Genomic DNA, 13,985 nt, shown 5'->3' with positions numbered 1-13,985 from the left:
CAAGCCTCGGCTGGGTTAGGCTGGCTGACATCTCAGCAGTCAGAGCATCCTGTAGCCAAGCCCAGCACCCACGTGGGGGTGGGGACACGGGACACAGAGCCAGATGTCATTCCTTGGCTGCTGTTTCTCCCACGAGGCTTTACAAGGAACTGGACTTAGCTGCAAGGGAACTGGTGAATGACGGGGCTCAGAGGGCCTGAGCTCTGCCTCCTGTGGGCCCTGCCCGGCACTAAGGCCCCACAGGCGGAGAGGGAGGGCTGGGCACGGGGGACACGTGGGGTCCTGATGGGGTGGGTGAGGGAGTGAGGATGACAGAGAACTGGGGAGGGAAGGGACTGGGGTCCCAGAGGCCACAAAGAGAGTAGGGGAAACCTGGGTGAGGATGTCTGAAGGGGAAATGGCCCCCCATGACAACTGGGATGTGGCCCTGGAAGAGGGGCCCCGAGGCTCACTGCCGAGGGGGGTTCAGGTCATCCCACGATGGGCAGGAAGTCCCCTCACCACGTCCTCGTGGACGTTCTTGTAATTAACAAAGACTGCTGCTGTTCAAGTGGGAAGAGGTCCGCGGACGTGCCAGAGACCGGGCAGCCCCGCAGGAAAGGCGAGTCTCCCACCTCCCCGCCAAGGCCACCACTCGCGCCAGCCTCGGCGCCTCCTGGAAGCATCCCCCGACCCCTGCTGTCCATACACCCGGAACATTCCCGTCCCGCTGGTCTCCCCTGGCCCTTGTCCTCCCTGATGTCCTGGAGTGTCCTGTATCTACCATAAAGACCCTCCCCCCGACTGTTTCCTAAGCTCCAGAGAATTCCACGATATGAATGCACATATGGTGTCCAGTTGGTCTCCGGCTTCTGCTGCTACAACCAAGGCCGCAGTGTGTGCCATCCACGTGTGGGATGGACTCGATGCAAGGTAACTCCTAGGAGCCGCGAAAGAAGGAGCCCGGCGCTGACTGGCAGCTGTGCAGTGTCGCCAGGTGGCTGAGCCAGCGCTTGGCTTGTGTGCCCCCTCCTCCCCTGCCTCCTCTTGGGGCAAACATGGCTAACTGATCAGGGCTCCTTCCCCCAGGCACTGGGCAGCCACCACCCACTGGTGCCACAGACTCTGCTGAAGGAAGCCGACAGGACCCCTTGAAACGTTTGCCTGATTGGAGAACACATGACCTAGGCATTAAGGCGTAAGGCCCAAACCTTACACGCACGGTGTCCCTGGGAGGGGCTGGCCCCTGCCCTGTGGTCCTACCTCTGTGACTGACACACGTGTTCAATTTCCAAGGACTCTAAGGACACAATAAGACGTGTTAACATCGATGCATCAGCAAACACGCCCACCTTCCTTCCGTGGGAGTCACCTCCTGTCTCCAGCGCCCGGGCGCTCATCATCGCTGGTCATCGCTGCCCAGCCCGCGAGGAGTCCGGGCAGAGGCTGAGCTCGGCTTCCTTCGCCTCTTCACATGGCCCTGGACTCACACGGGTTCCCGCAGTTTGGAATCACCTCCCTTTCAGAACGCGCTCATCCATCCCGGTCAAGTGTCCGATCCGATCAAAAGGCCGAGTCAGTTACAAGGCTGGGCACCTTCCTGAGCGTTTAACCACAGGTGCAGCTGGTGAGGAGCTGGTGGCATCGCCCTCTTTGAACCGAGGAAGCTGAGGCATGGTGAGGCTGGGTTGCGTACCGCTATCAGCTGAATGAGACTCTGAGCCCAGGAAGTGCCCGCCCTGCTCCACAGGATTCCACGCCCACCCTTGACTCTGAGGGCCACTGCCCCTCCCCTCAGCCCCGCACTGGAAAGAAACATGAGTGGCGCCCATCTGCTCGGGAGCCAGGCCAGCCAAGTGGAACGGGACACGGCATCCAGACCTCCTCCCTGGAGCCCCTGCACAGGCAGGTGAGCTGTCGTGGTGCGCGCTGATCGGGAGACCACACTGGCCCGACTCTGCCCAGGTCCTGTGCAGCCTGTGGTCATCAGCGCCAGGCCCCCCTCACTCCTGCACTGAGGGGGTCGGCGCGCAGCCCCTACTCGCAGCCCGGGGACTGCAGGGAAGCTGCCCTCTGACTCCCAGCACGGAGGCTGGTGCCCAGGCCCTGACCCACAGGCCAGGGTGGCATGTTAGGTGGCAGAGGGCGGGGGGCCACGAGGAGAGCACCAGTGGGGACACCTGCAAGTGAGTGGCACCTGGCTGCTGTCCCCTCCCTCCTCCAGACTCCACACACAGCTGCTAAGGGGAGTCAGCCAGCCCCTGGAGGAGGCAGGTGACTGCTCTGGCTGGGGAGGCTGCACTTTATCCAGATGCTTCCATCTTCCACCAGAGGGCCCCGGACAGCACCTGCTCTGCAGGGGTGCACGGCAGGAGGGCTGCGGTCAGGTCTGACTCGGGGGCTGTCCCCTCCTGGAGAACACGCTTCCCCACTTGCAGGGGCTGCACTCACAGCCGCTGCAGCTCTGGTCCAGGTGCGCTCAGGGCGGCACTCCCAGCACAAAGAAGCTCACCAAGAGCAGCGGACAGCCCTTGGCTGCATCCCCCTGCTGCTCCCTGGGGTCCCATCCCCACACCCCCCCCCCAGGGCTGGCCCCAAGGACCAGAGAGAGGGGACACACGCCTCCCATCCCTGGGGATCCTCCCAGGCCTCTGCTCACTGGGAAGAAAGCGCTTCCGGTGACAACTGCCGGAAACTAGTCAATCAGCCAAGTTAATGGGAGGCTCAGAGTCCCCAAACCATTCCCAGTCATGAGACGGCTCTAATTTTAAAATGGCCAATTCACCCCCCTTACAAATTAGCCCATGTTCTTTAAGACAATAAACTCCAGGTCTGAGAACGCACAGGGCATCCATCCCCCGACCCAGCGGCCATCCGTCACCCCTGTGCCCCGGCACAGAGGACGCTGGGGCAGAGCATGTGCCCTGCTGGTCTTGCTCTCCTATACCAGACCCGAGCCAGCGAACACGCCGGGCGCCCACCCGTCTGTCAGCTCCCATGGAGCCCGACCCCGCACGCAGTGAATTTAGACAGACAAGACAGCACTCCCATCCTCTGGCCAAGGAGACAAACCAAGGAATCTGATACAAACAATAACAATAAAACTTACACCTATCAAGCACCTACTATGCACCAAGCAGCAAAGAGGCACCGGGGGCCCTCCAGTGTGCCCAGCCCAGCCACGCGGCCCACCAGTCACGCTGGGAGCACAGCCCCTGGTCCCACACCGGAGGAGAGCAGTGCAGGGCAAGTCCCCGCCTGCTATGGGGCCACCGGTGGTTGCTGGGACACTGCCCACCTCCATCCTATGTTCTCCAGCAAAGTCACGGCCCCGGGGGTTCTCACCAGAGTGCAGTTTCACCTGCGTGTCACGGCACGAACGCTGTGCTTGGCCACAAGCTGAAGCACCTTAGCGCTTGGCTCCGGCTCCCCAGGCCCTGCCGGTCTTGGTGCCTGTACCTGCTCCCTGCAGACCACAGGGGGGACCCCTCGGGACTCCCCTGAACTTCCAGACCCTTCCTACCCCTGCTCCTTGGTTCTCTTTGTCTGGAACACCCCGAGCCCCACATCCTCTCTTATGGGTTAAATTGTGTCCCTCAAAATGACACGTTCAGGTCCTGACTCCCAGTATCCATGATGGTGGCCTAATATGGAAATCGGGTCTCTGCAAATTTAATCAAGCTCAACCGAGGCCACATTTGACAAGTGTGGGCCCTGAGCCCTGTAACTGGTGTCCCTGTGAGAAGAGGGACACTGGACAGAGACACACACAGGGAGACAGCCACGTGGAGACGAGGCAGAGAAGGGGTGATGTGTCTACAAGCCAAGGAGCTCCAAGGACTGCAGCAACCGTCGGAAGCCCAGAGAAGAGCGTGGTACAAGTGGTCCCTCAGAACCCCAGAACGGAACCACCCTGCCAGCACCTGTGCTTTGGACTTCTGGCCCCCAGACCTGTAAGACAGTACCTTTCTGCCGTTTGAAACCGCCCCGTTTGTGGTTCTCTGTTATAGCAGCCACCAGAGAAGAACTCATCTACCTATCCTAGGCACCCCCGCTGACAGAACCAGTGTCACAGACGCTCCAGCGTGTCCTGGGCACTACCTGTGCCAGACATTGTTACGGCTGGGGACGCACAAGTACAGGTCAGCAACATGAAAATTTGGGAGCCCAAGCAATGTGTCAAAGTGCTGTACGCACCACACGACTGCCAAGGGGGCATGAGGAGGGGACATTTGAGTGGGGCCTTGAAGGTTCAGTAGGAGTTTGCCGGGCACACTCTTATCCAGATATACTCTAAGGACAGGAGTCTACTTCCTGCTCTTTCACTACCAAGCAGGCTTCCGAGGAACTCCTCGCTTTTCTCAACACTCTGAGTATGAGCACGTGGTGTGGACACAGCTCACGTGAGTGTAGAACACATACCTCTCACATCCCCTCAGCCTGCCAGTAAAGAGTCCTGGGTACACACGGTCAGTGTCAAAACACCACGGTGAGTACACAGACTGCCAACCCTATCGGGTCAAACCAGATGACAGCCTGGGCGGAAGGCCCATTTCAACAGCCATCAGGCAGATTTTCGGCTCCGGGGTGCAGTCTTTCTGATCTGATGTTCGGAAGCAGCGCTCTACTGCAGTTTTGCCTGGAGAATCTGGGAGCTTTAATAGGGGGTGGGCGCAAAGTGCAAATAACTGGAAGGATGTTGACGCCAAGGTGACTTCAGGAACACGACTGTGTTCTTCATAGCTAAGCTGCAGAGAGCCAGGACTCACGGACGGAGGCCCTTAGTGCTGCTAACATGTGCGTCTGAGCCGCACACCGGACCCTCTGCCTCACCAAGAGGCCCAGATCGAGCGTCACTGTGAGGGCAGGCCCTCCAGCCACTGTCTGGGTTTGACTCCTGGCTCCATCACTTACCAGCAGGCGCTCAGCCTCCCTATACCTCAGTGTCCTTATCTATAAAGTGGGGATGATGGTTAGTAACTAACCTGAGAAATTAAATGACTTGAGATCTGCAAAGCCTTAGAACAGTGCCTGGTCTGCAGTGAGCACCACATGAGTGTTGACTAAACAAATAAAAACGCCCCACTTTCAAACGTGTATCTCTGCTGCTTCTCAAACCATCTCTCTCCTATTTTGAGTTTACTGAGGCTCCTCGTTTGTAAAACCAGTCACAGCAAAACAGTGTCACAACAGGCAAGAGGCTGAAGCCAAGTCCACCAGGTCCTGGCAAGTCATCATGAATCCCTGGGGGAAATAAGAGGCTCCGGAAACCAAATACCACTGCCCGCGATCCTACGAATTCTAGATTAGAAAGAAAGTCATGTAGCTACCAAGGACACTGAGAAAATTGAAGCAAGAATGACTAACATCCACTTTCTTCCGAGCCTGTCTTACAAAGAGAAATAGGAGAAAATTTAAAACCTCAATTTCAAAATTCAAGGCTTCTGATAAAGGTGTCCCCAAACCCACCTGAAGGTTATCTCTAGAAAACCACAAAGCCAAACTTGCAGAAGGCGGGCAAGGCTGTAAAGCGAATCTGTAAAGTTTGTTAGGTGAGGAGGCTGGTCAGGTGTCACGCTGACCAGCAGGTCGCCCCGAGGTGTGGCACGCTCCTTAGAGGGCTGCGGGGCTGCTGGAAGGGCGTACCATACTCTGGATGAGCCCCTTTGTGCCTCGGAGTACCAGCACCAGAGTAAGGCGACAGGCGTGGCCGGCTGCTGGCCCCTTCGCCCCGTGCCCCCTCCACCAGTCAAGCTTCGCGCAGGGACCGGGGCCGCCCACCGCGCTGCGCCACCTCTTACGCCAGCCAGGTCTGTCCCCTTTGCGCGCGGGGCGGCCTGCGGACACCACCTTGCGGGCGCCGAGTCCCGCCGCCCTGCGCCCCTGCCCACGGCTCCTGGTCCCAAAGGCGACGAGTCACCACTGTGCCCGGCGCGGCCCAGGATTGTTCCCGACTTGGCTTCGCGGACACTACCTCTCCGACACCACCCCGCGGGTAGCATCCCTCGGACACCACCCCGCGTGCTCCCGGTTCCGCCACCCTGCGCCCCTGTCCCCGAAGGCGGCGGGTCCCCACTGTGCCTGGCGCGGCCCGGCGTTGTTCCCGGCTCGGCTCCGCGGACACCACCCCGTCGGGGGCCCTGCGCCCCTGCCCGCAGCCCCGCGCGCCCCCGCTCCAGTTGGCGCAGGCTGGCTGCCGGGCGCGCGAGGGGCCTCGGCGGGGTCGCGGCGATCGGCTGCGCCCCGGCTTTGTTCGCGCCCCGCGCCCACCGGCTGCCGGCGCTTCGGCCCCGCGCCTGCACGCACCCCGCGTCGCCCTGGCCCGAGGCCCCCAGCCCACCTTCTGGATGGTTTGCTGCGTGACCTCCCCTTTGCCTCTCGGCCGGGCGGACGCGAAGGCCACCGACATGGTCGCGGGCACGAGATCAGCCCGAGATCATCGGGGTTTATTCTCCGGCTGCGCTCCGCGGCCCGAGGCTCTCATTCCCCGCAGTCGCTGGGGGGCGGGGGGCGCGGGGGGCGCCGCGCCGTGGGCTCGCCCGCCCCTTCGCCGCCGCGCCGCTCCCGTGCCCGCCGCGCCGCCGCCCCAAGCATCGCCCCACTCTGAGGACAGACCCCGCAAGGCGTCCCCGAGCGGCCGCGCTGCGCCCCGCGCCCGGCCCGCCGCCACCGCGCCGCCCCCCCGCGCCCCCCGCCGGTGGTTCGGTCCGGCCCCGCCCCGGCCGGCGCGCACGTCCGCCAGACGCCGCCGACGCCGCCTGACGCCTCCCGACACCGCCTTACGCCAGCAGCGCAGTCGGCGGCGCCGGGGGTGGGCGGGCGCGAGGCGCGGGCGCAACGACGTCGTGAATCGCGGGTTGCGCCGGCCGTGAGTGTGCGCTTTTCCCGGGCCCGGCTGCGTCGCTCCGCCGGCATGAGCTACGACCGCGCCATCACCGTCTTCTCGCCCGACGGCCACCTCTTCCAAGTGGAGTACGCGCAGGAGGCCGTGAAGAAGGGCTCGACTGCGGTGAGCGGCTGGCCGAGGGGCTGGGGTCCGGGCGGCGCTGCTGGGGCGCGGGAGGCCAAGGGAGGCCTGTCCTCGGGGAGCGGAGAGCCCGGGCGTGGAGAGGCCCGCGCAGCCGGGGGCAGGGCAGGGGGCCCGGGCGGCTGGGTGGGGCCCAGGCGCCTCGTGCCCACCGGCCTCCCCAGTTCGGGGCCCGGGGTTAGTACAGTGGCGTTGGGCGCACACGGAAGCCGGGACTAGCGCGCTGCTGCGGGAAGGGGGCGCCTCGAGCCGTGGGCGTGGGGACGCGAGGGCAGGCCGGGCGGAACTGTCGCTGGGTGGACGGACTTCCGCTTGCCGGCGAACCAGGGTGTGTGTTTGTTGGCTGCTCGGCAGGCGCGCTGCTGACCCCCGGACTCGGTGCCAGGCGCCGGCCTCCTGCTCCTTCTCGGAGTCCCGAGCCCGTGCACGCGCCTGGTGGCGACGGCCATGTTTCTGGGTCGCGGCTGCCGCGGGCCCGGGAGAGCGGGGGCCGGGGCCAGGCCGGTGGGTGCGCCGCAGGCGGCGGAGGCGCGGGGTTCGGAGCGACCGGGCTGGCCCCTTCCCCACTCCGGAACGTTCTTTAAGGGAGCGAGTGACTTAGGCGACCCGCGTCTGGACAGCGCCTAGTTCGGGCACTTGCCCCACCGGGAAGGCAGTTGTCCTCGACGTCCAGGTCGGCTTGGAGAACAAAGGGCGCCGGCAGCCTAGCGCTGCTGACAGGCCCCCCCCCCCCCCCCGGCTGGCTGCGCTGGGTGCTCCCCCGCCGCGGCGGCGCGCCCGACCCACTGGCCTTACTGAGACCGCCGTCTGAAATTTAAATACATGATGTCTTCAAGACACTTGTCAGCTTGCTTATTGCAAACAATGTGATGGTTTTCTTTAACCTGGTACTTAAGAGGTTTGAGTGGACAGAGAGAAAACACACGATTCTGTGAATTTTGAAGTATTTTCATTTCTTGCATGTTTTGAAATGAAGGCCCCAAATCCATCTTGTGACTTACCTCAGCTTAGAGACTGCTGGAGGAGTCAGCTGCCACCCCCTGCTCCCCCATACTCTCTTGGGCCAACTACAGTTGCTACTTTTGCTTAACGCAGCTAGTGTCTCTGGCCTGGCCTTCTTTCCCTTGGGAACTTTGAAGACGGAGTTAGTTCAGAGTTCCTTGAAATCTGAAACGCTGCCAGCCAGTGCTTCTCTGCACCCCAGGGGGCGTTTGGCAGCACGTGGAGACTTCTAGAGGTGGAGCCAGGATGCCGCCAGTCCTCCTGCGGTGCTCATTGCTCGGGGACAGCCCTCAGATCAAAGAACTGGCCAGCCCCGATGCCCCTGTGCTGAGGCTGAGAAGCCCTGCCCTAAACTAAGGGGATGCTGCTGTGCTACGTGGTGGCCTCATTTGTGTCTGCTGCTGCCTCGCTTGGGGGGTTAACTGGCAATCGGCGACTTTTCCCACGTTTTAGTACGTCCTCCTCTGCAGGATCAGCCATAAGCAGAGAGCTGTTGGCCTCCCAGTAACAGTAATACCTTGTCCACCTGATGCTGCGTCGGGCCCTCCCCCACAGCTGTACACACTGGTTTCAAAAACGCAGGAGAGAGTGGGGTGGGTTTTGGTATGATTTCACAGCCACAGCAACACTGCTTTGAGAACATCCAGTTTCAGTGTTAGGGACTCCGGTGTGAAGGCCCTTCATTGGACTCTGGTTCACTGGGTCAAAGGGATACATAGGCACACTGACCCTACAGTAGCTAGTTCTTTTAACTGACGCCTAGTTGATTAGCAGTGTTGTGTTTCCAGGGTACAGCACAGTGATTCAGTTATACACGTCTGTGTATTTCTTTCTCATCACAGGTTGTTATAAGCAGTAGTTACTTCTCAGTTGTGTTGTAACTGAAACTGCGTATCAGTGTTTTAGGTTAAGGCACAGGACTAGGCACTTGGATCACGATCCCTAGGCTAGCTCTGCAGAAGTGGGCCCAGACGCAGCGTTTGCAGGGTGTCCGTGCCACCCCTAGGGTGTTCCCAGGACCATGCTATCATCTGCTACACCCACTCTTAGTGCTCTGTGCCGGGTGGCAGAACCTCATGTCACTTTCTTAAGTGCCATGTTGGTATTCATTGAAGGTTGGTGTTCGAGGAAAAGACATTGTTGTTCTTGGTGTGGAGAAGAAGTCAGTGGCCAAACTTCAGGATGAGAGAACCGTGCGGAAGATCTGTGCTCTGGATGACAATGTCTGCATGGCGTTCGCGGGTGAGTCTGCACCCAGCACTGAGGTGCTCTAGAGGCTAACCTGGTGGAAAGGCTGTTGGGGGACGTGTAAAAAGAAAAGGGTTGGCCACAGATTCTTGGGGGGGGGGTCCCTCCTCCCCAGGTGGCTGCAGCACAGGGGCTAAGTCAACAAACACCCCTAGGACGGAGGCTGTGCCATCGCCTCATGGCGGTCAGTCGGGAGGAAGGGTGGGCTTCCATGGCCGACTGTGCCGGGAGGCAGAGCGTGACAGCGATGTGTTTGCACACCACGTGGGTTCACTCGGTTCCCGCCTCAGCAGGGAGACCCTGGTTCACCTGAACTAGAGGTTGACTTACCTTGTGGGAGGATGAGTGTGTTTACAGTCTGACCCACATGGCGCCTGGTACACCCGACTTTCTCAGAGAGGCTTGTGGAGGCTGGTGGTTCCACGGCAGATCACTGAGAATGACCTCAGTGCCGGGTCTTGGAGGACCGGCTTTAGCATCTTTGCCGGCTTCCTTGGCTGACTGGCTGGTGGGGCTCAGGCGGGGTTCTCTGTGGTTATTGCAGGCCTCACCGCTGACGCAAGAATAGTCATCAACAGGGCCCGGGTGGAATGCCAGAGCCACCGGCTGACAGTGGAGGACCCAGTCACCGTGGAGTACATCACCCGCTATATTGCCAGTCTGAAGCAGGTGGGTGCCCGCCTGCCGGGGCTCGGCCCCGTTGGGGAGCCCCCTGCCGCAGCACTTCACATGGGCATTCGCGCCTGTCGCTACAGGGAAACCAGAAAAGTGCACTGGCTCCACACACGCAGTCCTGGCCTTGATTTCTGCCATCTCTTGCCCTTTTTGGTGGCATCTGTAGTTGCACAGGGCAGTCCAAATTCAGATTTCTAGAGGGAAATGATACGATGATATGACCAGTCACCAAGCAGTTGGGAGGGGACGAAAAAACACCCCCACTCTGTCGAAATCCTAGTCATCGTGAGCCAACTGTGTGGCCAGAATGTAGCTGCTGTCAGGATTCCTCCTGGTGGCCCTGCTGAGCGCGGCGGCGCGGCTCTGGCCCAAGAGTGGAAGCACCGCAGCACGGCGGGGATACTGGGAGCCCCTGGCTGGCCTCCTTCATGACCTGAATTACAGATTGCCAGAATGTGGGCTTAATCTCGTCCCTTTGCTAAAAGCACATTGTTTGGAACATTGTGTATTTTGTTCACGGTGGGTTCTGGGGGGCCTTTGTGCTGAGACAGCGGTGTCACGGTGTCTTTTTCCCCTAGCGCTACACACAGAGCAACGGGCGCAGGCCGTTTGGCATCTCCGCCCTCATTGTGGGTTTCGACTTTGACGGCACCCCCAGACTCTATCAGACTGACCCCTCAGGCACATACCATGCCTGGAAGGTGAGTCCCTGACGAAACGGAGGGGCTTTGGGCTGCCGGGGGCTGGCCTGGCCCTGTGATAGCATGTGCACCATGAGCTGTGTATCCATGACCCGGGCGACGCGGGAGCTGGGGAGTCACTAGGCGTCACCGTTTGGGGAAAAGGACAGCGAGCTGTAAGGATACGCGGCATCGTCAAGTCGCCTGTGTCTCTCTCAGTAGACACTCCCCTTCTTAGTAGGAATCGGCACTAACTCCAGAGGCCCTTTGCACAAGGAAGCCATGGGGCAGGGGTGCCAGCCGCACGGGGGTGACCGCTGCCCTGCGCTGTGTGACTAACACACACCCCTGCCTCAGGCCAATGCCATAGGCCGCGGGGCCAAGTCAGTGCGAGAGTTTCTAGAGAAGAATTACACCGACGAAGCGATTGAAACTGATGATCTGACCATCAAGCTGGTTATCAAGGCCCTCCTGGAAGTAAGTTTGAAATCTGGGAACGATACTGAGGACACCCATGGCGTCGTGGCAGTACTTGGGCTGGGTGGAACCCACAGAATGGGGCACCTGATGTGGGCAGCCAGGAGGCGGCAAGGGCACCAGCGGTGCCACCAGTCCCAGCTCCTGTGCTCCATGACCTCTTTACATGGCTGGGGCGGTCACAGCACCGAGAGGCTAGATTGCTTCCCCGGGAGCAGAGCTCCCAGCCATCACTCAGCCTCCAGGCTCAAGCTGCTGCTGAGGCCCAGGAATCAGAAGAACTGGGGGTAATGGATGTGAGCCGAGAGGTCTGGGACTCTGTCGAGACACTGGAAGTGCTGGCAAGTGAAGCCAAAGAGGCATAGGAGAGTGGTGGGAAGGCCGGGCCGGGTTCCAGACGCTGGGGCTCAGCAGTGGGAGAGGCTGCACGGAGAGGTGAGGGCCGTGAGCACATCTGCTGTGCAGGAGGGACCGGGGACAGGAGGGGGGGTGCAGGTATCCCAGAGGACTTTGCACCTCAACACACAGTTGGGACACGAGCTTTGGGTGCTGAGACCTCAGTGTCCCACCCCTCCCCTCGCGTGGCAGTGCTGGATTCGGGTTCACGTGACACCGTTTGAGGGGCTTGTCGGCAGGCTTCAGTCTTGAGGTAGGAGAGGTATCTGAAGCTTTTCTCTCTCCAAGGTGGTACAGTCGGGCGGCAAAAACATTGAACTTGCTGTCATGAGGCGAGACCAGCCCCTCAAGGTAATCACCAAGTGGGTTTGCTGTCTTCACCCGTGGGCACCCCCAGTGCATTTTTAGGACCGTTCTGCTGGGGCTTTAGCATCGGAAGAAGTTCTTTCCAAGGAGCCCCACGCACTGAGAGAAAAAGCATTCTGGTATTGCTCCCTGGACAGCACCGAGCAGCGCAGCTGAGCACGCTTGCTCCTGCTTTTCCGTTATCACCCACATGCCCGCTCCGGTTTGGTACCCGACCAGGCGCACGCAGCGTGGTGTCCTGAAGCAGCAGCTGTGAGGGGCAGTCTGGGGCCCCCGCTCTGGGGCACCTTGTGTGGCTTGGGGGAGGCTTAACCCTACACTGTTTCTTTGATAGATTTTAAATCCTGAAGAAATTGAGAAATATGTGGCTGAGATTGAGAAAGAAAAGGAGGAAAACGAAAAGAAGAAACAGAAGAAAGCGTCATGATGAATGAAGTCTTGCTTGTAGCGATTTTTAAATTCAAATCATGGATGATTCTCAGAATGATTCGTAGGCATTTCCATTCCATTATCTGTATCGTCCCCATGTCCTACAATAAACCTCCATCTTTTTTAATCTTTCAGAGTATGTATCGTTTGGGTGTACTGATAGCTCTTCAGGAAACGTGCTCACTTTGAGTCTCGAGTGTTCCTTGTGGCTTCTCGGTGCCAGGCTGAGACAAGGTGGTGGCTGAAATGGGCTCCTCCCGCGGGGTTTGTGGGGGCACGTTACCGGGTCCACGCTGCTGGAGACGGGAGCCGCGGGTGCAGAACTCAGGGTTTCTCTCCTTTAGGGGCCCCAGACACAGAATGACTGCCTGCCTCCTGAGGCCTTCATAGTCCTTTAAGAATGTAACATCAGGGACACAAAACACCAGCACAGAAAGTAGCACTCAGCTGAACTCATCACTTCGTGTTGCTGAGCAGGAGCTGTGAAGCTAGTCTTTAATTTCTGGTTTCAGTAGATCAAGCCAACATTCCTTTTACCTCCTACCTTAAGACTTCTGGTGCTGGCTCTTTCCTGCCCTCTCACCTTTTAGCCAGAAAGACGGCCCTTGTTTTAGCTTCCAGTCCAGCAGCAGGGTAATGGTTCTAAGTTTTACCTTCACAGAAAAATCCTAACCACCTCCTTTGGCTGCACAGCTCTGCTGCTTCTCATGAGGCCCTGCCCCCAGTGCTGGTGCCCTGGGAGAACACACAGGGCTCCTTGGGTCCTTGGGCTGGTCTCCTGGGACTCCAGGGCGGGACTCCGGGGCTCTGATCTCAACCACCTACGGCTTCTCTTGCTCTGCATCCTCATTTAATGGCATACGTACCTCTGGCTTCCACAGTGGAGTAGAGGCCCAGATACATTTTAAACTCAGCCTAAAATGTGCAGTTGTCAAAATGACTGTCAGTTTAAATTTTTAATAGCAAGGTTAGTCATAGGTGGTAAACTGACAACTATATTTAGAATCTCTAGGAGAGAAATACCTGTTTCGCTCAAGTGCTGAGTCACCTCCTAGTTCAGAGTTGGTGCCGAGGCTGTCGGCATCTCGCAGGTAAACTGCATGGCTTTCATTTGCCAAAAAATGGAAGGTTGCCAAGAATTTGTTCAAATTCCGAAACTACCCACAGTGTTCAGAGTCTGTTAGGGAGTAACTGCCTGCCCAGGAAGGGGAGTCTGCCAGGACACAGGCTGAGCCCAGACGCCACAGTCGGCCTGCTGCCTGGTCCTGCTGCGGCCTGACTGCATCACTGATGAGCAGGCAGGCCTTAGGCCTGAGAGCTTTTTTAAAAATCACCCGGAAACCCGTTAAAATGAAATGGGATGCTTCCAGTCTTCGCTTTTCTTTGTGGCCCAGGGTCCATCCAGCCCTGGAGCAGGTCCTGCGGTGTCAGGAACACAAGCCCTGGAGGGTGGGAGCTGCGGTGAGGGCAGCAGAGGGCCCCTCTGAAACCGGCTTATCTGTGAGCAGCACTTTGTAAACTAGTTTGTGTCCAAAGTGCGTGGAAAGCAGCCCCCTCACCCCAGGGGAGCAGCCTACACAGCAGACTCCGGCCTGGCTCACCACTCGGTACCCAGACCAGCTGGGTCAGTCTCAAGGGTGCCAGGTGTTCCCCACATCCTGCCAGCTGAACAGCACCCACCCTGGGACAGGCATGTCAGACGTGGT

The 13,985-nt window shown here is 59.4% G+C and overlaps 2 protein-coding genes across 8 annotated transcripts in view; one reads left to right on the top strand and one right to left on the bottom strand.

Annotated features, from left to right (window-relative positions):
• Positions 1–6,619, bottom strand: part of SS18L1 (SS18L1 subunit of BAF chromatin remodeling complex) — a 28,562-nt gene extending 21,943 nt beyond the window's left edge. For 5 of the 7 annotated variants that reach the window (XR_012500690.1, XR_012500695.1, XR_012500694.1 and 2 more), the window contains exon 1: positions 6,320–6,619. Coding sequence is in view for 1 of the 7 variants with exons in the window: in XM_074347536.1 (XP_074203637.1) it covers positions 6,320–6,388 (69 nt within the window). In the remaining 6 variants the exon portion in view is untranslated. Of the gene's footprint in view, positions 1–1,331; positions 6,297–6,319 lie in introns of those variants that run through there. The other 2 variants (XR_012500693.1, XM_074347536.1) reach the window with 2 other exon arrangements.
• A 142-nt stretch (positions 6,620–6,761) lies between these two features.
• PSMA7 (proteasome 20S subunit alpha 7) lies at positions 6,762–12,413 on the top strand. The gene is made up of 7 exons (XM_074347546.1): positions 6,762–6,988; positions 9,124–9,250; positions 9,801–9,925; positions 10,510–10,632; positions 10,969–11,088; positions 11,773–11,835; positions 12,185–12,413. The coding sequence occupies exons 1-7, from the start codon at positions 6,893–6,895 to the stop codon at positions 12,275–12,277; spliced, it is 747 nt and encodes a 248-aa protein (XP_074203647.1). The 5' UTR covers positions 6,762–6,892; the 3' UTR covers positions 12,278–12,413.
• Positions 12,414–13,985: the final 1,572 nt, after the last annotated feature.

Source organism: Camelus bactrianus, chromosome 19 (assembly GCF_048773025.1).
Source record: "Camelus bactrianus isolate YW-2024 breed Bactrian camel chromosome 19, ASM4877302v1, whole genome shotgun sequence".
Lineage (NCBI taxonomy): Eukaryota > Metazoa > Chordata > Mammalia > Artiodactyla > Camelidae > Camelus > Camelus bactrianus.
This window is presented reverse-complemented; position numbering and strand designations above follow the sequence as displayed.

Excerpts from the sequence above, each read along its gene's own strand:
- PSMA7 (XM_074347546.1), top strand. The coding sequence starts at position 6,893 with ATGAGCTACGACCGCGCCATCACCGTCTTCTCGCCCGACGGCCACCTC. Across the intron at positions 10,633-10,968 it reads GCACATACCATGCCTGGAAG|GCCAATGCCATAGGCCGCGG; the intron begins GTGAGTCCCTGA and ends CCCCTGCCTCAG. Across the intron at positions 11,836-12,184 it reads GGCGAGACCAGCCCCTCAAG|ATTTTAAATCCTGAAGAAAT; the intron begins GTAATCACCAAG and ends TTTCTTTGATAG.